At 44.0% G+C, this 27,899-nt stretch overlaps 1 protein-coding gene across 1 annotated transcript in view; it reads left to right on the plus strand.

The window, feature by feature from the left end:
- Nucleotides 1–27,899, plus strand: part of adamts18 (ADAM metallopeptidase with thrombospondin type 1 motif, 18) — a gene marked incomplete at its 5' end in the record, with an annotated part of 85,489 nt that overhangs the window by 52,210 nt on the left and 5,380 nt on the right. Inside the window, 8 exon segments of the mRNA XM_083759257.1 lie at nucleotides 2,496–2,668; nucleotides 6,925–7,055; nucleotides 7,696–7,789; nucleotides 7,792–7,818; nucleotides 9,086–9,174; nucleotides 9,176–9,343; nucleotides 18,117–18,237; nucleotides 18,361–18,487. Coding sequence (XP_083615383.1) covers nucleotides 2,496–2,668; nucleotides 6,925–7,055; nucleotides 7,696–7,789; nucleotides 7,792–7,818; nucleotides 9,086–9,174; nucleotides 9,176–9,343; nucleotides 18,117–18,237; nucleotides 18,361–18,487 — 930 coding nt within the window.

Below are 27,899 nucleotides of genomic sequence, written 5' to 3' on the forward strand. Positions count from 1 at the left end.
GAACTATAGTAAACCATAAAAAAATAAATCACCATACAATTGTGTTAAAAAATACATATTTAGCCCCATGCTCGAATGCCCCCGCCCCCCTGTCAAAAACTGCTAAAATCCCTAAAACGAAAGAAAGCAGCAAATGAAAGAAAATTAACACCCACCTTTTACTTTCTCTAATAACAACCTAAGACATGAACCTTGGTTGAAAAAAACTAAAGTTGTCCTTTAAAGCATAATGAAATCTAGAAAATATTATAACCTTATAATAGGTTGTCAATGGTGGCATCTTGGATTAAAGCAAATTTAAGGTATTAGCAGTGAGGAGATTAGGGTAGATTTTTTATCCTGGCTAGTAGACCTAATGTCCTGTCAGAATCAGGTGAGAAACAAAATAATCCAATTTTGTCCAACCTCTGCCATTTAATTATTGGACTAGTTTAGAAATCTGGGAACCTTTGGCAAAACAAAGGATAAACAGCGCCCTCTTTTAGTTGACGTGAGTCAACAGTCTATCTCCAGAGACTATAGGCATTTAGAGGTTAGGTTTAGGGTTAGGGGGTTAGAGTGTTCCCTGCCGTGCCACGATGTCACACACCGGAAAATTGCAGATCGACAAGCTCACGTGTGGCTATTTCCGGCTATGTTCAGTTACTTTTAATGCTCGTGAAATGTTGATGTTGAAGTATAGCAATACAAACGTGTGTGCGTGCGTGCGTGCAAGCATATGTGCGTGCGTGCGTGCATGCATGCGTGGAGAGGTAGAGAGGAATGGAGAACAGGTGACTGAAGGTAGTGGAACGCTAGACTAGACGGGTCACGTTGACCTCTGGTCCTCCAACCTCTGTCGCCGGGCAGATTTACTCGACCCGCGGGACACCCAGGGTGCAGGAGAAACTAGAGAGTTATACACAGGGGAGTGCTAGACAAAGGGGGAGAGAGCCATTTAAACAAGATCTCTGTCTTGTTTTGGATTTAGACATGGCGTTATAAGCTGACGACAAATGAAGAGTGATGTCGTGAGAGAACAGAACAGAACACAATAGAGCAGGGGTCTTCAATGTTTTTCAGACAAAGGACCCATTATCTGAGACAAAGATGAAGCAGCGACCCCCGCTAGGCCGCTACATATGATATCAAATGTGTTGCATGGCTTCGTGGAGTTTAACAACACTATCATCAGTGTTTGTGTCATGGTTTTTGTTTTGTTGTATATTAATATCTTGGGTTCATGTTTTCTGTGTCAGCCATTTAACCACTTAAACCCAACCCTCAATACTTGACCTTTGAATTTGGAGTTGGTCTGCTCTATTTTCCCTCTACACCAATGACACCCCAGGCCCAGGTCATCTGTCTCTGGCAAAGCCTGGCAGGATCTCTGAAGAGAGCAGACTTAACGCTTTGACACCTTGAATTGAGCTTTACTAAGAACTACTAACTACTTACTACACTACACATTTGTCTGCATGGTCTTGGTCATACACATCTGCAATTGTCATACTGTACATATCTATGTTAAGTGCTAAGGGGTGAGGTTGAGTCTGAAGAGGTGAGTCTTCAGATTGCGGCGGAAACTGACTGAGTCTGCAGTTCTAAGTGCAACGGGGAGTTTGTGCTAGAGCTCTTCACGGGTCCAGATCTGTGTTTTACCATAATCACTCAGACTCTGGTACTTGAGTAAATGTACTTAGTTATACTTTATACCACTGGAGGTAACTGATATGCCCATTGTAAGTTCTGTTCACTTTGCTTCATTCCGTTCATGTTAATTTTGGCATGTCTGTGCACATTGCATTACATATGCACATACATTTAGTAACGACACTTGGAATAGGACTGTGAAATGTGTCATCCTAATTATGTGCAGACTGCTCAACCATCTGCATCGTTCGCAGCTCTCTGCAGGAGAGAAGGATTGATCTGCTGTGCATTGATTGATCTGCGGTCCGATCCATGTACTGAGTTACGTGGATTCAAGTTGCCACCACTGATTTCAGTCATTTGGATTCAGCATGTATTTCATGGAATCATGTCAAAATGATTTCTGCTATGATGCTCCAATTTCATGGAACTATCTACAAACCGCGCAAAAAATGTTTGCACCAATATCCTATAGACAATTTAATAACCTGCTCTTAGATCTCCCTACATACTCGTTTTCTGTTATGGTCTTGTTTAGTTGTCCATGTGTTTTATATTTGTATGTGTCTTAATTGTTGATTTTTGTGTGTAATCTTGACAGCATTGCAAAATGGGGGTGAACCTCAATGAAACCTTTATTTGTTCTCGAAAAAATCAATCAATCAATCAATCAATCAATCAATCAATCAATCAATCAATCAATCAATCAATAAATCAATCAATCAATGTCATGCACCAAACATAGTCAATCCACAAGCTCACAATACAGTTTGAGCTTGTAGACTAGGAAACACGGGCCACAAGCCAGTGTTTGGGAAACAAGTGATAAGGGGGACGACTCAATCTCCATCTTCCATCTCCAGACCGCAGAACAACGGTAGATTCTGCCCCGGCTCCAGCCGTCTCAACCAACTGTGTAACACCAGACCGTGCCCCGCGGAAGCAGTGGACTTCAGGTCGCAGCAGTGTGCAGAGTACAACAGCAAACCCTTCAGGGGCTGGTACTACAAGTGGAAACCCTACACCAAAGTGGATGGTATGTCACAAACTGCACTTCTGTACAACCATCACATACTTATCATACAAAATCATGTACTTAAATGTGCTTTATATATATATATATATATATATATAAAGCACATTTAAAACAACCCTCATCGAAGTGCTGTACAGGTCAGGAGGTGCTGTGCACAAACAAGTTTGTTGAGAAAATGAGCATTTGCGCCTGTCGTAGACATGCGCAGAGCAAGTTCAGTCAGGGAACCTCAGTCAGCTCGCCGGCCGTTAATTGGGCCACCGCAGCATCAGGCTCTCATCCACATGATTCACTCAGCCAATCACACGCTCACCCAATCTCTCATACCGGCTACTTTAACCGAAGGTTTTTCATTCATCCTCCTGCTTGCTTGCTTGCTGCTGATTTTTCGTATACTGTGCGCTGCTGTATACAAAGTGCTCACCCATCCACCCCAGCTACCACCTGTCGTTTTGGATCTACTGTTTAGGTACGGGGGATTCAGAGTCCCTATGGTCGGGACTGATGCGCTTGACCTGAGTACCTAAAAAGCAGATCCAATACATCGCCAAACCATAATAAATATATTGCATTGATTATCCTATATTCAATAAATATATTATATTACATCCTCCTTGAGTTGTCTGACTGAAGTACTTTTTCTCTTTACTTGTGAATTGTGAGCGAGAACGTGGGAGTCTATCCCCGTCACAATGCTCTAGAAATGGGAGATGGATTGTGGAGCTCCCAGTACCGCACGACTTGCTGCACCCAAGCCGTGCTATACTCAGCACATACAATGAGTTGGCGGTGTCTAGAATCGTACCCATGACCCAAAGGCCTGAGCTCTACCGACTGAGCTACCTGGACACAAAATGTATACTGTTCACAGTAGATATACAATTATCCATTTTCACATTAGAGTACAGTTGTTGAGCAATAACAAGTTCAAGTAATCTTCTTAACAAAGACTTTTTTTCCCACGGTGCCGCAGACCACCATGGTGGCCTAAATTGTGGTCAGACAGTCAGTCAGTCAAGTCAGCTCACTCACTCACTCACTCACTCACTCACTCACTCTACAAGGTGGACGGTATCAAGGTCAAGGTAAACTTTATTGTCCACAAGGGAAATTTGTCTTGGGCTTTCACCCCTGCTGCAGCCACACACAAAACATTAATGGAAAACAAAATACATAACAGAGGGACTGTGCACACATAGGTCCTGATTCTTCAAAAACGAAATGCGCCAGAGTGTAACGGTGGCGGAAACAGATATCGTATTTATCCGTCCGATCAAGCTACGTTGAGATGACGTGTTATTCAGAGAGTGGTGTGTACCACAGGTGCGCAGGTGTATCGCAGGTGTATGTCATACTGAATGCAGCGGGTGCAAAGTGATCGGAAAAGCACCCGACAACCTCATCTGCATTGATCCACGCCCAATTTCATACCATAAAAGGCTTCAAGCATGACTCAGCAGACAGCAGTTTGTCTGAGATCACAGCCGCGGTCACTGCTATCGAAGCTTGCAACGGTGCGTGCTCCGCTGAAGCAATATAATTATAATTTATTTAATTAAGTTCGGGACCAAGGCGGGTGCTCTCTATGCAGAGGTAAAACATATCCGATATTTAAAATATCTGATATGTCAATGCAAAAGTCGTCTTTTCAGAGAGAGCGAGAGAGAGAGAGAGACGAGAGAGGGAGGGGGGCTGCATGGGCCCTCGACACTGTTGCGCGATAAAGAACAGTAGCCCATAGCCCCATACATTCATAAGTAAATATATTATAGGCCTACCTCGTAGGCCTGGGATCCTCTTGTCTGAAGAAATTATAATCCAGTGAGTTTATCCAGTGAGTTAAACTATTCTGTGTGTGGCATCCATGTGATCAATATCAATATACATTATTATAAATTCTGTCTGTCTGTCCGTCATGTTCACGAGTGGAGGTGAGCTGGTTTAAAACTGATATGACTGGCCGACTTTCAAACACGCTGCATTCATTAGGCTATAAATGTGGTCTTCTATTTTTTATATAGGGCTAATTAGCCCTATTCATTTTCCAATGTGAATCGGATCGGCAGCACGCTGCTGTCTGCCCCCCCCCCCCCCCCCCCCCCCCCCACACACACACACACACCGAAACAACGTTAGATTCGTACAGTGCAAAATGCAGATAAGTGTAGGCCTATGTTCTTATTATAATTGTGAGTTTGTTTTTTAACATGCAGTCCGCGAGAGCCGATCTACAAGCTCACAACGCGTTGCACTGCGAGTAGCCTAGAGAAGGCTGTCCAGTGAGCAGCGCAATCGCGCATGGCATGCTATAGAAATATCCTAATAAATAAATAAAAAAGGTGTCGGGGCTTGCAGGGGCAGTTTCCTTATGGGACTCTATAGGCTAACTTGCCTCTAGAATGCATGCATTAGGCATACAAGTGCACTCGGCTTTTATATATATATCGTTTTTTTATGTGCTGATCGACCAATATGTTGGGGGCACATGCCTACATATTTTATCTGAGATTTGGGGACTATTTATTGATTCAGCATGAAGACTAAAGCCTTCTGAATAAATCTATATGCAAGTGTATGCTTCCGCAAATTTCTCCGCCACCTAAAGAGGTGGCGGAGGATTTAGCGGAGTTTCCGACGAACCAAAGTAAGCGTCAAGTTCACGGCCATTTCCATGAATTCCAAATTAATGTGGGAAATCCACGTAAATGCCTTTCCGCCAGCGTCACGGCAATATATCAGCGGAAACACGTTGAAGATCAGGCCCATAGTGTGAATAATCTACCTCTTATTCTAAAAACGCCTTAATAAACCTGAAATCTGGAAAAACAATTACAAGCATACAGTGTAAAGTAACATTGTAATTCAGGGATGCCTGAAGGTTATCACATTTGTGTGCAGGTGCTGTGTCATAGTTCCAACGGTTCATTATTCCGAAATGGTCACGTGGTCCGACTCGCCGCAATATTAACCCTATCCCAAGCTGCACGCGAAGCCACGTAGTCGAAGTAATGCAGTCCCCATTTGTGTATCCGTCTTTTTAACAACAAGCACCTCCATAAAAGGTTTCCACGAACCACCATAACACACAAGCAAAGACATGTGACTAAACGCATCACTGTTTACACGACTTACTTCCACACAGTAAACATTTGAATTGCATATTGTAGTTCAGGACAGGCTTTTTCTTGCATCCCAGGCAGCATCAGCTGAACCCAATCTGATTATCATGTGTCTTTATGGTGCCAGCAGTGTTGCCAGATTTTGCGAGAGAAACAAGCGGCCAGGCAAAGAGCCCAAAATAAGCAACTATTTTGCATACATGCTCTCGCACACACGCACGCACACACACACCACACACACACACACACACACACACACACACACACACACACACACACACACACACACACACACACACACACACACACACACTAAAAAAGTGAAACATTTTAACTACAGAATCCTGTCCCTGGCACTACATATTTTCAGATGGGGGTCCGCAGACAAAATCATTCTGGGATGAAAATGACATGATGAAGTGAGAACCACTGGTTTTAAACAACATGAAGCAAGCACGAATAAGAAATTTCACGTTAGAAACAAGCAAATAAAACAATAACAACAACCTTAAAGTCAGACTTGGCAACAATGCAGGGTTTGTGGTGCCAGCCTGGGTTTAGTAGCCAGTGGAGCAGAGAGCCAAACAGCTGCAGGAAGACATCACTCTGCTCCTTGTTGGAGGGAGACTTTAGGATAAGCTGTCAGGGTAATGTGTATTTGAGGGGCATGTAGCTACCTGCACGCTCTTACACAGAGGGATACATTAGAAAAGGAAGCCCGCAGGCCAGGATTTTTACCTATTGGGGGGGGGGGGGGGGGGGAGGGAGAGATAGAGAGAGAGAGAGAGAGAGAGAGAGAGAGAGAGAGAGAGAGAGTGTTGGCTGACATCCCAGGGTTATGTTTAGTTTGTTGATGGATGAAAGAAAGGTGAATGTTGAGATCAGCACTTTCTGTGTGCTGCTTTGCTGCTTGCCTCACAGAAGTCACCTTTACTGTCATTCTGTTTAACCAACCTATAAACCACAATATACAATTTGGGAATCTATCTTCATTTGCTAATTTGTGTGTGTGTGTGTGTGTGTGTGTGTGTGTGTGTGTGTGTGTGTGTGTGTGTGTGTGTGTGTGTGTGTGTGTGTGTGTGTGTGTGTGTGTGTGTGTGTGTGTGTGTGTGTGCGCGCGTGCGTGTGTGTCTCTAGATGAGGACATCTGTAAGCTGTACTGCATTGCAGAGGACTTCGACTTTTTCTTCGCCATGTCCAGCAAGGTTAAAGATGGCACCTCCTGCTCTGAACACAAAGGAGGTGTCTGCATTGAAGGAGTGTGTGAGGTAAGTACGCAGATACCACTAAAATGGTACCTGCTTGTTATTTCCTAAATTGGTCTTTGCATAGGGCATATTTGGTCTTTGCATATTTTAATCATTTGAAATGTTTTATACTGTATTTAGTTTTACTTTGACTAATTATCTCAAGGCTGGCCGTGATGTCGGATTTGGCTTTCACCTGCCTGCCAAACATAGACGATCTACAAGCTCACAATGTGAGCAACGTGTTGTGAGCTTCTAGATTTTCAGCTCAGCGACACCCACTTGCAGCCAAGCATAAAATGACTTGACTACATTGTACTGGGTCTTTCCTCCCTCATTTCAGAGCTCTGCAGATGAATCTGTAGGCAACTCCCATTACAACTTCTACAGTTGTTATTAGGAATGAAAACACAGGCACACCACGGGAATCACTCTGCATGTGTCGGTCTACTGTATCTATACAATGTCAATTAAACCATTGTTTATTTTAGTTTATGTTACAGTTATGTAACGGGTAGTAGAGGTGGAAAACACATTAAGCTCTGTGTGTGTGTGTGTGTGTGTGTGTGGTGTGTGTGTGTGTGTGTGTGTGTGTGTGTGTGTGTGTGTGTGCGTGTGTGTGTGTGTGTGTGTGTGTGTGTGTGTGCGTGCGTGCGTGCAGGCAGTAGGCTGTGATCAGATGCTGGGATCCAAGGCCACCCTGGATGCGTGTGGAGTCTGTAAAGGAAACAACTCGACCTGCAAGTTCTACAAAGGCAGTACACACTGCAGCACCGAGCCAACGGTAGGGTGTGTGTGTGTGTGTGTGTGTGTGTGTGTGTGTGTGTGTGTGTGTGTGTGTGTGTGTGTGTGTGTGTGTGTGTGTGTGTGTGCGTTTGTGCGTTTGTGCGTGTGCGCATGCATGTGAGAATATACTGTATTTGTATAGTGTTACCATAATGGTTTCATTCCTTGTGATGTCTTTGTCAGTGGTGGAAAAATTATTAGTACTCACATTTTTTACTAAAGTAAAAGTATCAATACTGCAAAATATAATTACTCTGTTACAAGTCCGAAATTCCGGAAAATGTTACGAAGTAAAAGTGCAAAAGTATTTCAAAGTAATCAACATGCAGAATGTCCCGTTTCAAATATTTCATTTCATGTGCCAAGTATAAAAATATTTGAAAAAAGATCTACACATTATGACGCATTGTGAGCTTGTAGATCGGGCTGAAGTGTATAATGTATGTTTTGTAATAATCTACAAAATCTACAAAGTAACTAGTAACTAATTAAAGGTTTAAAATAAATGTAGTGGAGTAAAAGTACAATATTTGCACTTTTACAGACTTCTACACTACCTGCCAGAGTACGTAGATAAGTAAAGGTATTGGAAACACAAGTAAAGTAATACCTCATTTGACTGAGTTAATTACATGTACTTAGTTACTTTACACAACTGTGTTCCAGTTCTTGTGAGCTGTGATGTCTTTGTTAGCATATCCCCAATTAATACACCTGATGTTGTTTTTGTTGATGCCAGTCACAACTCACAAGGAGGTCCTGCTTCCAGGCTTTCCAAGATAAATATGCAAAGTACAAAAATATAACACACTTTGGGTACAGAATGATGCAGACTGAACTCATATTATGAAGCCTGGGCCATGTACATAAACTTACCATGAGTTGACCTGAACATTGCCGGCATGACAAAGAAGAAAGCCAAACAACTCCCTGCTCTGTATCAGCCAATCAGCCGTCAGCTTGGCTGTTTGGAGGAGAAGGTGCTTGTTATGGATGGTTTAGACAGATTAGTGGTTATATAGGTGTCAGGGTTAGAGTTATACCGCAATTAAGAATTAGTTATACCTGAATTCCACTTTTTTCTTTTCTTCTGAATGCTGGATTTTCAGGATGCTATTTTCAATGGCATCCTGAAATGAGTTCACGTCCTCACAATTCTAGTAATACAAACGTGTGTGTGTGTGTGTGTGTGTGTGTGTGTGTGTGTGTGTGTGTGTGTGTGTGTGTGTGTGTGTGTGTGCGTCTGTGTGTTTGTGTGCGTTCAGAGTACTACTCCATGGTGACGGTGCCGGCCGGGGCGCGCAGCATCCTGGTTCGGGAGCTGGAGGTGTCCAGCAGCTACCTGGCAGTGCGCGGGTGGCAGCGCCACCGTGCAGGGGAAGTACCACCTGACCGGCGACTGGACGGTGGACTGGCCCGGACGCTTCCACTTCGCCGGCACCACCTTCCACTACCAGCGCTCCTCCAGCCGGCCCGAGAGCCTGAGTGCCGCCGGACCCACTAATGAGAGCCTGGTGTTTGAAGTAAGAGACGCTTTGATGTCCGCTGCTAAACTGGAATTGACAGTGACAGCACCCTGGCAGCTGTAGCGCCGACGTTCAGAGGGAGAAAAAAATAAAAAATAAAAAAAACATTGAATGGGCAGGAGAGGAGGGTAGTGTTGCCAAGTCTGCTTATTATAAGAGACTTACTTGTCCTGTAGAGTTGCTTGTAAATAGTGGACGTTGTGGATGTGTGTGTGGCTGGGGGGCTTGTTTCTGGTAAATTGTGGTTGCTTATTTGGGCTTTGCTACAATCTTTAACCACTTTTGAAATGTTTTCAATAGGTAGCCTATTAATGACACTGGGGAGGAGAGAGAGAGAGAGAGAGAGAGAGAGAGAGAGAGAGAGAGAGAGAGAGAGAGAGGAGAGAGAGAGAGAGAGAGAGAGAGAGAGAGAGAGAGAGAGAGAGAGAGAGAGAGAGAGAGAGAGAGAGAGAGAGAGAGAGAGAAGAGAGAGAGAGAGAGAGAGAGAGAGAGAGACGGGGTACGTAAAGGGTCTCTGAAGGAGGAGGAAGAGGATAAGAGGAGGAGAGGGGCTTCACTGTAGAGCTTCTGTTGTCATTTAATTGTGCACGGCGGCCAATAGCATACGGGCCTTGTATTCATCTCATTGAACAAGCGGCTTGGAGAGTTCAAACGGCCCGCTGTGTGCTTTGAACTTCCAGACGGTCTCTCTCTCTCTCTCTCTCTCTCTCTCTCTCTCTCTCTCTCTCTCTCTCTCTCTGCGTGTGTGTGTGTGTGTGTGTGTGTGTGTGTGTGTGTGTGTGTGTGTGTGTGTGTGTGTGTGTGTGTGTGTGTGTGTGTGTGGTGTGTGTGTGTGTGTGTGTGTGTGTGTGTGTGTGTGTGTGTGTGTTTGTGTGTGTGTGTGTGTGAGTGAGTGAGTGAGTGAGAGAGAGAGAGAGAGAGAGAAACAGGAATTCTGTACATAATTGGGATTTATATGAAACCAGGCCAACAGCTTAAAACTGACGGCACGACAAAGTGGCTAAGAGAGGGGAGGGGTGGAGAGAGAGAGAGAGAGGGAGAGGGAGAGGGAGAGGGAGGAGGGAGGGAGGGAGGGAGGGAGGGAGGGAGGGATGGAGGGAGGGAGGGAGGGTGAGAGAGATGGGAGGGAGACAGAGAGAGAGAGAGACTGAGAGAAAGAAGGAAAAAGAAAAGGAACATGAATTCTGTACAAGAAGAGAGAGGCGGTAGATGAAAGGAAAAAAGACATTGGTCAATTAGTGTAAAAGGGCCATTGTGCTGCCATTCAGGACAGAGTGTAGAGGAGAACACAGCCTGAACAGTGGTTCTCAAACGGGTTTGGCTCAGATCACCCCTGTAAATCAGAAACCTCCTATCTCCATAATTTCACGTTTTATTTTCACGTTATTTTAATTTGTAAATTAACACCCTACTCTTGATTTACACACATACAGCGTCACGCTAAAGTATCCAAGCAAAGTACTGCTACTTTTGCTTTTTTTATTATTTTATTCAAATCTTAAAAAGTAACAGTTTTGAACATATGAGCTTTCTACTCGACAAAGACAAAATACCATGTTTCATTCATGGCACCCCAGGAGTTAGTTAGTTATGTAAATGCCACATCTTTCCCCCTAAGATATAGCACGTCACAAGGAAAACTTGAGAGAATGTCTCCATTTGGACAGATTGAAAATAACTTTATACTTGAACCCACTTGCACACACGTGCAATTTGTCCTCTGCATTCTACCCAACCGGCCAACCTATAAGTACTAGGTACAGAGAGCATGCAGCCATTAGTGTAGAAGCAGTGGTTCTCAAACTTTTCAGGTTTGAAAAGAGAGAGATAATAGACCCAAAAGAGAAATAATAGACCCAGGACCCAAACTAGTGAAAATAGCAGAATAGGTATATAGAAGTTAATGATAATGATATTTATTCAGAGAGGCCGGAGGCATCTTTTCTAAAAAGTGACAGGCCAACGCAGAGATCTTCAGGTTGCGTCTCTCTGCACAGTCGGCTGTGTGGAGCAGTGAATTAGCATGTGCTGTAGCTCAGAGAGTGAGATGTTCGCATCGGGGGGAGGACTGGATTTACGAGGTGGTGATCACCTCGGCACATTTATAATGCGCGGCGGTGGTGGTGTGTCTGTCAGGCCCCACAGCTCAGAGGTGAGAGCGAGTCTCCGCCTGTTCTCAAAGACTGGAACATGAGACACGTATCCTCTTGACCAGCGTTGCCATGTTCACTTTTTAGAAGCTATTGCTGTTTTATTGGGCTTGTTTTCTGAAGTGTAGTTGCTTATGTGGGCTTGCTGTCTAATGTTGTGTAAGTGAGTGTTTCTCAAACTTCTTTTCATGTGAAGGGGTACACATTAATATGTTTGTCAGTGTCAGTGCCAGTGGTTCTCATACATTTTTAAATGGCTAGTTGCTCATTTATCTCGACGAATCTGGCAACACCAGTCCGACCCTCAGTGAGTATGTGCGTTTAAGTGAGTGGTGGGACGTTCACCTCCATAGCGTTGTCAGCAAAGGCATTTCTTTTCACTTGACCTGTGAACGCTGAGCTGTCGAAACAGAAGTGGAAACCAGGTGAAGTTTAGACGGTTATTGTGTTTCTTTTTTTTCAAGGTGAAGTGATAGCCGTGTAAAAGCAGCCCTCAGGCTACAGTTGAACTGAACCTGTGCATGTTGAAGAATCTTTCACCACAGATCCCCCGTGTTGCTTCCCCTTATTTGGCAATCATGAACCTAACTGTTGTTTAGAACAGAGAGTTGTGTTTGAATGGAGTTTTTTTTAGGACAGTTTGAAACAGCTTTTGTTGTTGTTCCTCCTCCTATGAAATGAATGCCAGCAGAGGGCTAGCAGCAGGGAAAGCTCATCAATCAGGACATGGTGCCACAGCTGTATTGTTAGAGCCAGTCATGGCTGTCACTCACCGGGCTCTCAGAGCGCTACGAGGTTTCTGCCCATCAGTGATGATATACATAACTATAATATACTGTAACTAATAATGTGTGTTTAGTACCGCGACCAGCCAGATGACATAATAGCATAATGCGGTCTGATCAGCATATTTTGGCTTCTCGGATTTGTCAGTCAGCTCTAAAGAGCTTCAACTTGTATGAACCTGTCTGTCCGTCCGTCCGTCCGTCCAGCAGTAGCATAGCCTCGGAAACCGTTTTATATCCAGGAAGAAAGAAAAAAGCAGTAGCATGGTGCTGATCTACAGATGACACAACCAGAATCTCTCTAAGTATGTCTTGTAATTACAGCGTGCGTGCGTGCGTGCGTGCGTGCGTGCGTGCGTGCGTGCGTGCGTGCGTGCGTGCGTGCGTGCGTGCGTGCGTGCGTGCGTGCGTGCGTGCGTGGGTACGTGTGTGTGTGTGTGTGTGTGTGTGTGTGTGTGTTTGTGTGTGTGAGTGAGTGAGTGAGTGAGAGAGAGAGAGAGAGAGAGAGAGAGAGAGAGAGAGAGAGAGAGAGAGAGAGAGAGAGAGAGAGAGAGAGAGAGAGAGAGAGAGAGAGAGAGAGAGAGAGAGAGAGAGAGAGAGAGAGAGAGAGAGAGAGAGAGAGAGAGAGATTAAAAGATTAAGAATTCCACAGTTAAACTCTATGGATGTGAGAAGCTATAAGGTCAGGGCATAAAGGGAGACTTAAACATTCCCCTGAAAATGAATAGATCTGAACAGCCAAAAACAGACGGGGAGAGAAATGTATTTTAATTAATGGAGTTTTAAGAGAGTGTGTGTGTGTGTGTGTGTGTGTGTGTGTGTGTGTGTGTGTGTGTGTGTGTGTGTGTGTGTGTGTGTGTGTGTGTGTGTGTGTGTGTGTGTGTGTGTGTGTGTGTGTGTGTGTGTGTGTGTGTGTGTGTGTGTGTGTGTGTGTTGGTTTGCACCATGCTGTCTAGTTCTGCTGAATTGTCTGTCAGAGAAGGAACCCGTTTTTGATTGAATATGTTAATTGAATATGTTAATATATATATGTTGGTAGCACCAAATGTGTTCACAGGTATAGGCCTACTCGTCCTATAAATTAATTTCGCAGGGCGCTCATGACGAGTAAGCTCGTCTTAAGGTGTTTGATATCGCTATAAGAAAGCCTTGCTGCGTTTCATTTTCAGAATCACTCCGGTGCCTAGACACGGCTGCTAGGCCCCCGCCCGCACTGTTTCTGTTGCTCCATAGCCTTTAGCTTCTGTTTGAGCCGTGGCCTTTGCACGCTCTTTTCTCTGAAACTACACCGCTGTCCGTGGTTTTGAACAGATCGGTGATGTTCAGAGGTCTTTTTTTTTTAAGACAGACATTACAGAACATAATAACAAACGAAAAAAAACCCAGGCACAACACTATTATAAATAAAAAGATTGAATATACAAAGACATGACAAGGACAATGAACCATAATGACAATTGGCTTTCGAATTTTGATAGACTCCCAATCAGGGAATACATCCATACAGTACATTAATACATATATTAAAAAGGCAGACAACAGTTATCATAGGCCCCAAATCATTACAACAAGAGCAGACCCATGCATGCTCCACTCAAAGGCGGCAACCGCCACCCCTCCAGGCGGCAGGGCCACCGCCCCAAGAAGCGGCCCCGACGCAACCCATCGAGAATTCGAGACCCCTGGGCGGCCACCCCCCCATACCCAAAGGGCAGACAAGCCCCCACCCCAAAGCAGAGCACCCACTAGGGAAGAATGCTGGCATATAAGATATCTAAGGTTGGCACGGAAAACCTCCAAGTACCGTGGCAGACAATGTTGGTCCAGAGGTCATTTCTGATTATACGGTGATTGCGATGGGAACATTGACATTGTTAGATTATTCACACTATGTGTTCACTTGTGTGATGTTGTGTCTCCCTCTGTTATGTATTTTGTTTGTCATTGATGTTTTATGTGTGGCTGCAGCAGGGGTGAAAGCCCAAGACAAATTTCCCTTGTGGACAGTAAAGTTTACCTTGACGTTGCTAGTGTTGTAGATTTTCGGTGTGTGATAGATTACGCAACCATATATAAATATAGCATATAAATTGGGCTAATGCCCAAATACTCTGTGGTGTGAGAGTGTTGCTGTGTCCATTTAGGCATTCACATCTGCTCAGTGGTGCAAAACTCACATTTTGTAGTAAAAGTATCAATACTGCTATGTAGAAATACTCTGTTACAAGTAAAAGTACTGAGTAAAAGTGCATTGTGAGCTCGTAGATCGGCTTTTTCAAATGGCCGAGATGTATAGGGCCGAAGTGGTTATATGTTTTCCAATAATAATCATAATTTAAGTAACTATTAAATAAAGTATCAAAATAATTATATGTATAGTATCGTATATATTATATTTTATATGGAAATTAGAAGTACTCCAGTACTACAGTAAAAGATACCTCAGAATTGTACTTAAGTACAGTACTTGAGTAAATGTACTTTCCACCACTGGATGCATGGAGTGAGGGAGGGAAAGACCTGGTGAACTAGTGATTGGATTTTATTGACAGTATGCAAAATAGGTACATTTCAAGCACAACCCAATACAAAAACTGTTAACTGTGGACGACGCCATAAAGCATTACTCTTGTTTACAATAGGGTCCACAAGGGAGGGTGGGATGGTCAGCTCTATGGAAATAAGAAGGGATTACTCCCCTGGATTGACATTCTTGTGGTGGGATCATATGGGTCAAATGCATGATGGGCGATGCAGATGGATATCCATGTCTGCCATATTGTAATTAACATAGTCCCACTCCCAGCCCATACTGGAGTTTCTGCTGGGCTGATGCTGATACAAAGCTTATAGGGAGTTTAAAAAAAGAAGAAAATCCTTGCATTGATTTATTGGCTGCCATTTCATTGATGCATTTCTTGAAACGCTTAACCTCTCTCTCTCTCTCTCTCTCTCTCTCTCTCTCTCTCTCTCTCTCTCTCTCTCTCTCTCTCTCTCTCTCTCTCTCTCTCTCTCTCTCTCTCTCTCTCTCTCCCTTTCTCTCTCTCTCTCTCTCTCTCTCTCTCTCTCTCTCTCTCTCTCTCTCTCTCCTCTCTCTCTCTCTCTCTCTCTCTCTCTCTCTCTCTCTCTCTCTCTCTCTCTCTCTCTCTCTCTCTCTCTCTCCACACAATTTAAGGCAATTGGCCAATACAATATTTCACTTCTCGTTGTGTTCGTACAGAATGCAAAAAACCTGTAATTGGAGTTGTCATGTGTGGATGCAATTCTCATTATTCCTTTGACATTCCAGTAAAAACGGATTTGACAGTTGTTGCTTGTCTTTGTACATTTCCCATTCATACACAGCCAGTTGTGTGAGTACAACTTCCTTTCACACAATTGTAGAGTAACGGAGAACACATGCTGTGAATTCCGTCCCACAGGTGCAAGTTGTGAACACAATATAGCCCACTTACAAGTTACAAACATACAGTATCGTTGCTGTTGGACAGAAACCTCATCTATGCCTATACAGTAGATATATCTATAGGCTATATCATTATATATCTAATATATACAGTCTCTCTCTCTCTCTCTCTCTCTCTCTCTCTCTCTCTGATTGACTCCAAGTCGAGTCTCAAGTCTACACCTCAGGAGGTAACCGGAACGCTCGCCTCAAAACACACTTAGGAATAAGTTCAGGGTTAGGCATATTTTTACTGAGGTCAAGTTTATGAATAAAGTTACTTTATTAGGTACCCTTATAATGAGGTTATGTTAGGAATAAGGTTAGGTTGAGGCATATTTTACTGAGGTTACCTTTCGGAATAAGGTTAGGTTTAGGCATTGTTTTATCGAGGTTACGTTTAGGAATACCTGGTGGCGACTCTTCCGAAGTCGTGAGTGATTGAGGAAAAATGTTTCATCATTTCATCAGGAGCACAGTGCTCCTTCGTGTTTTCGGCCCACCGTGTCCATGTACAGTATGGCCTAAATGCATCCCAGAATGCACTCTGTTCCCATCCAGAAGAAGGGGTGATATTGCCTCATGCCCTGGTGAGCAACTCAATGCAAGTGGATGGGAGGAGAAATCCGGTGAAGTCTCAGTCTATACTCTAAGGTGAAAACCAGTGCACCTTGTGGTGCCATAGTGCACTATTATAGACCTCATGGGACCTATCACGGATCGTACATATTTTACTTTCAACAATTTACTTTCAGTGACACCAAGGTCTGAACTTTCAGTTTTGTTCAAACAACATTATAGTACATGTACATATATAGTACATGTTTGCAGCCATTGGCTGAAGTTCCGGTTTGTTACTCGGGGAGCGGATGTACGTGCATTGGTGAGAATCTGCTTGTTTGGATAAGCCCTAAAGTATTGGTTTGGTGGACGGTGGAGGTTGGCTGGTTGGCAGGGGTTTAGCTAGTCGGGATGGCTAACATCAGCATAGGAAGTGCGGTTTAGTGCTAAGTACCTCTCTTGTTTAGGCAATTTGGTGAGCACCGTCATTTTTCCATTGAAATCATTTTTTTTATCCTAGACTGACTGAGGTTTAGATGAGATGATGTGGAACCTTTATGAGTCACAGTGTCTACTAGAAAACGTGACACTGGGCTTTGGTTTGTGGCTATGGATGATGCACCAAGATTGAAAGAAGTGTCTTTATATGTCTTGATGAATTGAATACACATGACCACAATGAAAACAAGCCCTCAGGATTTTTGTGAAATCCTTTTAGCATTATTGTATAACTGTGCCTTTTGCAAACTTTAAAAATAGTATTCAATCAATCAATCAATCAATCAATCAAAGACATATTAGTATGGATGTGTTGGGGAAGGGGTGTCTGTAGCAACTCATTATGTATAATAACTGCTCACAATGTAATAAGGGCTCATAATGTAATAATTTAAATGTAATAAAAACTCATAATGTAATAATCAGCTCAGAGTTGCTACAGCGTCATTTGCTTTGACCAGCTCTCCACCAAGTTGACCTTGTGCTGACTTTTAAATTACATCATTTTAGATTAGAGCTGTCCTTTCACACACAAGTATAGTAATTATGAATCGGTCAGTGTCGAGTGACTCATTGAACCTGAACCTGAACGTCCAAATAAATCTCCTTCAGCGACAAACGGTTTCGGGTCATCAGCACAAGTTTCGGTTCCCCTTATTATGGGTCTATGACAAAACGCAGCCCGAAATAATCTTGATTTCATTCACCTGTTTGATTTCCAATGCTGCACGTTAACCAAACACAGCTGATTTTGATTACAGAACAATCCATGTTTAATCTCATTCAAGATGACATCCAGACAGTGTATTACTCATTGTAAATGTAATCAGTACGCTAAAATATGTATCTGAAAACATTATAGGTTAGAAATAAGCCACGTGATGGCGGGGAAAGGAACTGGTTGAAATAACGTGTTCCTTCCACGCGCTACGTCCAACCAGGGAAACTCCCCCCTGTCAGGTGTAAAGGAGCAACTTGGACACTCAGGCATGAAGGAAGCATGAGTTCAAGTCCGTTGCTCTCCCCATGTCCCCCATATATGGGGACTAGGTTGGTGGAGGGTGTGTAGAGCCCAGGATCACATTAGATGATTGACACAGGGGTGAAAAATGGGTTACAAAATCGTGGGATAAGAAAAATAAATAAGCCACGTGGTAGCAAGCATGCTTTGCTGGCCATCTGTCTCTCATTGTAAACAAACAGACTCCACGTGATGTATTGAGAGGACAATAGTTGGTTCAGGGCCCACCGCTATCTGCTGTAATATACTGCCCTGATTAATGAGGCACATTTGAATATGAATCTATAAATGTAATGTTGTCCCTGCACAGATCCTGCTGCAGGGCAAGAACCCCGGAGTGGAGTGGGAGTACACTCTGCCTCGCACCCACAGGAAGCATGACTACGCCTGGGCCACGGTCCGCTCCGAATGCTCCGCCTCGTGTGCTGGAGGTCAGTGTGCGACTGTGTGTGTGTGTGTGTGTGTGTGTGTGTGTGTGTGTGTGTGTGTGTGTGTGTGTGTGTGTGTGTGTGTGTGTGATTCTTTATCTTACACCCCCCCCCTCTCTCTTTCAGGTCGTATCTCAACTAAGGCTATCTGTCTGCAGGACCAGAAGGTGCAGGTCAACTCCACCATGTGTAACACTCACACCAAACCAGCAGTGGCCTCCCAGCTCTGCAACACACACCCCTGTCCCGCATAGTGAGTAAAGTACCTCTCTCTCTCTCTCTCTCTCTCTCTTCTCTCTCTCTCTCTCTTTGTGTGTGCGTGCATGCGTGCAAGGGCCAAGGCATGGCCCGTTAGTTACATAATGTTTTGTCACACCCAGATTGCCCCCAAATAGACACATCATCCATTAGGGAATGGTTTCAATAATGGTTTAATTTCGGAACGACCAGAAAGAAATCACGGTGCGCTCTGACTGCCTTTGAGTGCATACGTACAAACACACTCATAGGGCCTGATTCTTCAACGTGTTTCGCTGATATATTGCCGTGACGCTGGCGGAAAGGCATTTACGTGGATTTCCCACATTAATTTGGAATTCATGGAAATGGCCGTGAACTTGACGCTGTCTTTGGTTCGTCGGAAACTCCGCTAAAACCTCCGCCACCTCTTTAGGTGGCGGAGAAATTAGCGGAAGCATACACTTGCATATAGATTTATTCAGAAGGCTTTAGTCTTCATGCTGAATCAATAAATAGTCCCCAAATCTCAGATAAAATATGTAGGCATGTGCCCCCAACATATTGGTCGATCAGCACAAAAAATCAGCACAGAAAACGATATATATATATATAAAAGCCGAGTGCACTTGTAGGCCTATGCCTATAAATGCATGCATTATAGGCAAGTTAGCCTATAGAGTCCCATATACAGAAACTGCCCCGCAAGCCAACACCTTTTTATTTATTTATTAGGATAGCCTATTTATATCATGCGCGATTGGGGCTGCTCACTCGGCAGCCTACTCGAAGTGCAACGGTTGTGAGCTTGTAGATCGGATCTCGCGGACTCGCGCTGCATGTTAAAAAACAAATTCACAGTTATAATAAGAACATAGGCTTATCTGCATTCTGCACTGTACGAATCCAACATAGTTTAGTGTAGACAGTAATGCCTGCAGTAGGCGGCGGCAGGTCAGTTGACTGTCGGTGTGTGTGTGTGTGTGTGTGTGTGTGTGTGTGTGTGTGTGCGTGTGTGTGTGTGTGTGTGTGTGTGTGTGTGTGTGTGTGTGTGTGGCGGAGGGCAGACAGCAGTGTAGAGCCTACACTGTAGGCTACTGCCGATCCGATTAACATTGGAAAATGAATAGGGCTAATTAGCCCTATATAAAAAAAATAGAAGACCAATATTAGCCTAATGAATGCAGCGTGTTTGAAAGTCGGCCAGTCATATCAGTTTTAAACCAGCTCACCTCCACTCGTGAACATGACGGACACAGACAGAATTTATAATAATGTATATTGATATTGATCACATGGATGCCACACACAGAATAGTTTAACTCACTGGATAAACTCACTGGATTATAACCCGCCTTGGTCCCGAACTTAATTAAATAAATTATAATTATATTGCTTCAGCGGAGCACGCACCATTGTAAGCTTGGATATAGCAGTGACCGCGGCTGTGATCTCAGACAAACTGCTGTCTGCTGAGTCATGCTTGAAGCCTTTTATGGTCGATATGGGGCGTGGATCAATGCAGATGAGGTTGTCGGTTGCTTTTCCGATCACTTTGCACCCGCTGCTTTCAGTATGACATACACCTGCGATACGCCAGCGCACCTGTGGTACACACCACTCTCTGAATAACACGTCATCTCAACGTAGCTTGATCGGACGGATAAATACGATATCTGTTTCCGTCACCGTTACACTCTGGCGCATTTCGTTTTTGAAGAATCAGGACCATAGTGAGGACTCCAAAACTGTGGAACAAACTCCCGATTGCAGTCAGAACTGCAGTCTCTCCCAATGTTCTGCAATGTAATCTGAACTCTTCAGGCTTCACCCCAGCCCTAGCTGTGTGGTATAGCTATACAGTAGCAGCTGTTACCTTGCAGACAGACCTTGGGCATTCGTTCATTTTGTTTTTGCTGCCTAGGCTTGTTTTTCTTGACCACGATGTTAAAAATGTAATTTAGATAGTGTTCCATTAAACAGATGCTCAGCTAGACCCCGTCCTCTAGTTTCAATGTGCAGATTATTACTTTGATAGTATATTGTGTTCTTTCCCATGGGTTCACCTCGCTCTGGATACGATACGGGCATCTGCTAAACGCCTACATTGTAAATTGTGAGTATGAGATGTTCATAATGTCACTGCCATAGATTCGCATTCCACTTCAGAGAGAGAGGGGGGGGGGGGGGGGGGGTGTGTTGAGAGAGAGAGAGAGAGAGACACAACAGACAGACAATGTCACTGCCATAGATTCACATTCCACTTTAGAGAGAGAGAGAGAGAGAGAGAGAGAGAGAGAGAGAGAGAGAGAGAGAGAGAGAGAGAGAGAGAGAGAGAGAGAGACAGAGAGACAGAGAGACAGAGAGACAGAGTAAAGTAATAGAACATGAGAGAGAGACGGAGATCAAAGCCAACGTTGACACATGGGCTGCAGAAACATCTGTGTGTGTGCGTATGCACGCACGAACGCGCAGAGTAACAAGCTGAAACAGTGTTGAATGGACTGAGATGTCTGTGGCTCTTTCGCTTGATTTATATTGCAGCTCCAAAAAGAATGGCAGGGATTCAAACGCATGCACGAACACACACACACACACACACACACACACACACACACACACACACACACACACACACACACACACACACACACACACACACACACACACACACACACACACACACAATACACAGATCCTTGGTTAAAACAGGATATCTTGATGAAATAGGTGGTAGGGAATGTTAAAAATACAAGCTCTCTCCCCAAACGCTCTCCCGCACGGGCGGTGTTGATGACGTCGTCATAATGTCCACCACAAAATCCAGACTGAGCTCTCTCTCTCTCTCTCTCTCTCTCTGTGTCAAGGGGTTGAACAAGCCAGACTGCTATCGGTTACACCTTCAACCATACAGCCCTCTGTTTCCCACCACCCGAGAGGGCATTTCCTGCCCCCGTTAATCTGGAGGGCATACCGCGTCTCTTATCTGGGCCCGACGCTATTACCCAGCCCTGTGGCTGGAAATGGCCTGCCCTTTTTTTACACAGGGAGAGGAAATGGCAGTTCCAGGTAAATAGGAGCGCGTTAACGTTAGCCGCCGCTGCGGGGGGAATAAGAGCCTGTCGTGCAGTACAGTACTTTATTTAAGTACTGTACTTAAGTAAACCTTTGAGGCATTACACATATTGTACATTTACTCCACTACATTTATTTGAAAACCTTAGTTACTAGTCACTTTGTAAAATGTGATTATTATTACAAAACATACTTTAACCACTTTAGCCCTACATTTCAGCCATTTGAGAATAGCCAATGTACAACAGTGACATGAAACATGTGAGCAACAAATGTGAAAAGAAAATGTATTTATGTTACAAGGAATTGTACATGTGATTGACTCAATAAAGTAAAAATAAAGAAGAAAGAAAATAGCCAATGTACAAGCTCACAATTCGTCATGATGCGATGTGAGCTTGTAAATCGGCTATTTTCAAAATATATTTGAAAACGTGAAAGTACATTTTGAATTCCCGACATTTACTTGTAACAGAGTACTTCTATATTTACAGTTTTACCTAAGTAAAGTACTTTATCCACCAGTGCTTTCGTGCACCTCATTTGACCCTGCTTTCCATCCAGTTGGATGGAGGTCATACATGTCAGTGTCTGGCTGTTTAATACAAACACAACAGAGTGGAATGGAAGCTTTAATGAATGACCAGGAATATATACTCTAGGTTCAAAAGCCAGAGAAAAGAAAAGAAAAATGGAGTGTCGTGTGTGTGTGTGTGTGTGTGTGTGTGTGTGTGTGTGTGTGTGTGTGTGTGTGTGTGTGTGTGTGCACACACGCGCACGCGGGTGTGTGAGTGTGTGGGGGAGTGCAGACATGGCGGCTTATCTGTCCAGCGTGTATCTGTGGTGCTGACAGGTCTGTGTATGTTTTATCGTGCAGACTATATGGGATCTCCTCTGGGGCATGGGGCCAGTCTGGGCCGCCACGCACGGCCAGAAAAATCCCACAGTACTCTGCTCCCCCATCCCCCATCCTTCACTATACTTGTGCATGTGTAGGGTCTGTGTGTGCATGCGTGTCTACTGTATTTGTGTTTGTGTGCGTGTCTGTGTAAAAATGTGTAAAAGCTACAGTATGAATTAATCCCGCGACAGGACAACATGGAGCTGTGATATTATGTCTTTAATATTCCATAACCCATGGAGTATTCATTATTAAATATTATGTCAGAAAACGTCAAAAGCTGTCAGGAACCAGCTTTTTTCTTTTTTTGACATACTTGTAAATGCATGTACTTGCATCATATGTGTACAGACACACAGCAAAGTCTGTCAGGATCGGGACTCAAACCCACGACACATTGTCAGAGCCAAGGTGCCTGGACCGCTAAGCCGGCCCAGGCCCGCAACTAATATTCCTACGTGACTTTATAGAAAAACAAAGTTGCTTATTATAAGCGGACATGGCAGCAATGCTCCACAGAGCAGCCAGCAGGGACGAGGTGCGGTCCGGTACTGTTAGCTTACACATTTTTATAGTTGTGTGTCTTGCATTTATTTTCTCCATATCGCCTCTGTAGGGTGGAAACCTCTTTTCTCCAAAATACTCCATTTTCAGGATTCAAATACAAAAACGGTTAAAGTAGCAAATCAACAAGCTCAAAACTGTGCGCCATGTTTCCAGCTTGTGGAACTGCTACGTCTGATGCTTTCGTGTGGCGCTGTAGTATAATCAAGTAGGGCGTTAATTTACGAAAAAATATACAGGTCAACAGGCCGACAACAATGATGTGCCCACTAAGCCCGTCTGTCTGTCTGTCTGTCTGTCTGTCTGTCTGTCTGTCTGTCTGTCTGTCTGTCTGTCTGTCTGTCTGTCTGTCTGTCTGTCTGTCTGTCTGTCTGTCTGTCTGTCTGTCTGTCTGTCTGTCTGTCTGTCTGTCTGTCTGTCTGTCTGTCTGTCTGTCTGTCTGTCTGTCTGTCTGTCTGTCTGTCTTTTCGTCCGTCCGTCCGTCCGCCCGCCTGGCTTCTCTGCTCTCCTATTTGAAGTCTGGGTCAGTCATTCTGGCCTTCCGCTTGGCAGCGGCCATCTGTAGAGTCACTTACCATACAGTCCCAGGTTTTCTCTTTCTGGAGTTTTACACTTGTGACGTCCTATAAGCCATAAGGGAAGTCCTGCACTAAAAGTCCTGGTCGGATGCCAAAAATGTGCAGCAGGTTCACTTTAGGCTAAGGATAAACACATTGTATGCTCCTGTATACTTCTCTTTTTACTCCCTGCAGATTACAATAAAACGCGAGCCCAGGCAGCACTACAGCCGTTCCTTTGATATCTTCCGGGGCATTGAGCAGCTGGTGGGCAGTGCCATCAAAGTGCTGCTTCAAAGATTGGCCGGTTTTCCAGACGTGTAGTACATTTATCTGTCCCATTGGTTAGTGCCATCACTGCCGGCCGGGTGATAGTTTACCAATGCTGAACTTGACGTGTGATTCTTCACGCTAGTGAGCTGCTTCAACTTGTAGCGTGGGTACCTTCTTTCCTGTTTCTCCCCTTATAATGAGAGTGAACGGAACTTGACACGCGGCTGTCTGCCTGGACCCTTATTCTGTGTGCATAGAGCATATTAATTCATACTTGTATTCTGCTTTGGCAATGTAAACGTATGTTTTCTCATGCCAATAAAGCCCTTTGAATTGAATTGAATTGTATACCGAATATGGGGGGAATGAGACTGAGAGCAGTGCGGAGCTGCCTCTGGTGTAGTTGTGTACCTCAGTAGGCACTGGTCCGTTGAGTGTCTTGAAAACCAGGACATTCTCAGAATCTACCCCCGCATTTTTTTTTTACTCACTTTTTTGCCTCAGAAAAATGCATGTTATTGAAAGATGCCAGAGATATAAATTACAGCTCGGACCAACCAGTGGTTTGCAGTGAAGCGCCGCGGCACTTCTGCCTTTCCCCCAATGACACGGTGTTATTTATGTGACATGTTGTTAGTCATATCGCACTGTTGGAAGTGCATTCACTCAAGTACTGTACTTATTTTTTAGATATTTATTTGCACTTTACTGGAGTAATTCCAATTTTCAATACTTCTACATCTACACCACTATACATCTAAGGGGAAAATCTTGTACTTTTACTCCACATCAAATATTTGACAAAGTTACTTTATACATACACTAAACACCAAGCCATATTTTACCACTTTAGCTATTCGGAAATACCCGATCTACGAGATCTAAAAGCTCTATAGATCTACAAGCTCACAATGCATTGCGATGCGAAGCGTTGTGTGAGCTTGTACATTTACTTGAGTACTTGAGTGCTTTAAGTATATTTTGATGCCAAATTACTTTTGTACTGTTACAGTACTCCAAACAATGGTAATATAGCATTTTACTTGTAACTTGAGTATTTTAATATTGCAGTATTGCTACTTTTACTTAAGTACATCTGAGCACTTTCTTCCATCACTGTATGTGACATATTGTTATTTATATGCCATGGAGAAAAAAAGAAACCCTAAAAGAAACCCCAAGCTGAAATCCAAACCCATGTTGGGTCACGTCTCTCCCATCTCTTAAATTGCAGTTTAGCTCTTGCTGCCACTTTGGTCTGCCCCGGTCCTGGAACCAGAATGAACCAGCCCTTTCTTCTGGATCCGTCTCTGGGCGGTACTGGACTCAACCATCTGCCCATCACTCCATCTCTCTCTCTCTCTCTCTCTCTCTCTCTCTCTCTCTCTCTCTCTCTCTATCTCTCTCTCTCTCTCTCTCTCTCTCTCTCTCTCTCTCTCTCTCTCTCTCTCTCTCTCTCTCTCTCTCTCTCTCTCTCTCTCTCTCTCTCTCTCTCTCTCTCTGTCCTTAAGCCTGTGGTCGTCAGACCACTCATTTGCTGTAATCTTCCCCTTTGGCCGCCATGCCAAGACAGGAGCTATTTTAGTAAGCTAAAAACCGTATAGGCTTTCATCAGTGGTAAAACGTGATGTCGTATAGATACCAGAGAACGGAAAGGAGGGAGGGAGGGAAGGAGGGAAGACAGGGAGACGCGATGGGGAGCGAGTGGACAGAAATGGAAATAGATTGATATCCTGTTTGCACTTTCGCGGCTGGCACTGATTCACTCCTCGATGTCTAAATCTCTTGTACATACCTGCTGCTTTGTCAACCTACCGAAAGACCTTTTGTGTCTAACCTCATGTTATGTATTATATTGACCTACTGTACCAGTTGGATTATGCAATGTGTAGTTATTTTTTATTTATCATATATCCTCGGCTAGGTTTGTTCCGATCCGATCACATGATCGGAAATCCGGGCCGATCACATCTTTTTCAAATGATTGGAATCAGATCGGGAGCAAAAAAACATGATCGGGACATCACTAGTATCAATATTATATATACATATCATATCACATTAGACTTGATATTATCTGTGATTTGGGATATTATACTATTGTGATATGGTGTGTTCCATGAAGTGTTCCATGAAAATATAAATATCTGATCAGTATCTGCGCATATGCTCAAAATCAAATGATCTGAATCGGATCGGGAGCAAAAAAACGTGATCGGGACATCACTATCCTCGACACGTTTCTCAGATTTTCTTTCTATTCTTCTTTTTCCCTCTGGCCACATCCCCTCCGCCTGTAAACCTGTGATGTGACAATAAAGATGATTCTGATTGTGATAGGATAGGGGAGGTGAGAATGGAGAGGGAGAACATGAAACTCGACGAGAGGAGATGAGATATCATGAGATGAGAATATCATGAGAGTGTGAGGAGAAGAGCTGAAGAGAGCACATTCACCTTAACATCCCTATTCTGGGGGTGTTCTCTCCTCCGCGTCATCAGTGCCCAATGCCCATACCCGAGGTGGGGTTGGTAAAAGGGCCTTTCTGTGTGGAGTTTGCATGTTCTCCCTCACAAAAAACATGCATATAATCCTGGTCTTTAAACTGCCTCCCCCTGGCCAGCCGGGGGCGCCTGATGTGGAATAACGTGTTCCTTCCACGCGTTACGTCCAACTGGGGAAACTCTCCCCTGTCAGGTGAAAAGAAGTGGCTTGGACTCCTCATGCATTGAAGAAAGCATGAGGTCAGAAGAATGTGTTAAAAAAATAACATCCCTATTCTGGGCAAAAATAACATTGGGCAAGGCAAATACTAGCTTTGTGAGCTTGTAGATCAGCTATTTTCGGTAGATAGGTAGATATCTGGTGAGTGGGAAAAAAGTATAGACCCCTGGGGGATCCCGGTCAACAAAGTATATAGCCTGCCCTGCAGTACGGTTAACGTGGTTAAGCGAGGACTGTATGGTATGATGTAGGAAACACATTCAAACATTAGATTTAAATGTTGGTTATTCAAAAATAGCAGATTTACAAGCTCGCAGCGCCACTCTGCGAGCTTGTACATCTGCTGCTGATCAGATTTTTTTTTTAAGAATCTTGAAAGTGTGAGAAGAACTACTGATTTGGAAGGCATTTGTAGAGTCGGCCTCAGGGAAGTATGGTTTGATGAGAGGAGAGGAAAGGAAACAAGTGGTTAAGGGAGGAGAAGAGAAGAGAGGAGTGATGATGTCTATATAGTCCCATCTGTCAGTAGGATGTCTGTTAGAGAGGGAGTTGTAAACAACATGGTTTCTGTGTTTACATTCAGAGGAATATAGTGCTACCACCGGTGTGTGTGTGTGTGTGTGTGCGTGCGTGTGCGTGTGTGTGTTGGTTATACTGTACACAGTAAGTATTTCATAATTCAATTACTGCAATATTCCATCCATCTTCAACCGTTTATCCGTAGTTGGGTCACGGGTGCAACAGCTCCACCAGAGAGCTCCAGACTTCCCTTTCCAGAGCGACAAACTTCCTCCTGGGGGATCCCGAGGCATTCCAAGGCCAGTGAGTCAAAGTAGTCTGCCCCGAGATCTCCTCCCAGTGGGACGTGTATCGAGGACCTCCGAGAGGCATTCGAACCAGATGCCCGAACCATCTAAGCTGTCTCCTTTCCAGAAGTAGCGACTCTACTCCGAGTCTCTCTCGCGTGACTGAACTTCTCTCACCCTATCTCTAAGGGAGATGCCAGCCACCCGTCTGAGAAAACTCATTTCGGCCACTTGTATTCGCGACCTTATTCTTTCGGTCATGACCCACACTTCATGACCATAGGTGAGAGTAGGAACGAAGATTGCTCGGTAAACAGAGACCTTTGCCTTCTGGCTCAGCTCTCTTTTTGTCACAACAGTGCTGTACAGCGACTGCAATACCGCCCCTGTCGCTCCGATTTCTCCGGCTGATCTCCTTCTATGTCCTTTTTCCTCACTCGTGAACAAGACCCTGAGATACTTAAACTCCTTCACTTTAAGTATCTGTAGATTAAAATATTACATAATATTATTGCTGTCGGCTATTT

Source organism: Protomyctophum parallelum (assembly GCF_964188405.1).
Source record: "Protomyctophum parallelum genome assembly, chromosome: 2".
In the NCBI taxonomy this organism is placed as follows: Eukaryota; Metazoa; Chordata; class Actinopteri; order Myctophiformes; family Myctophidae; genus Protomyctophum; species Protomyctophum parallelum.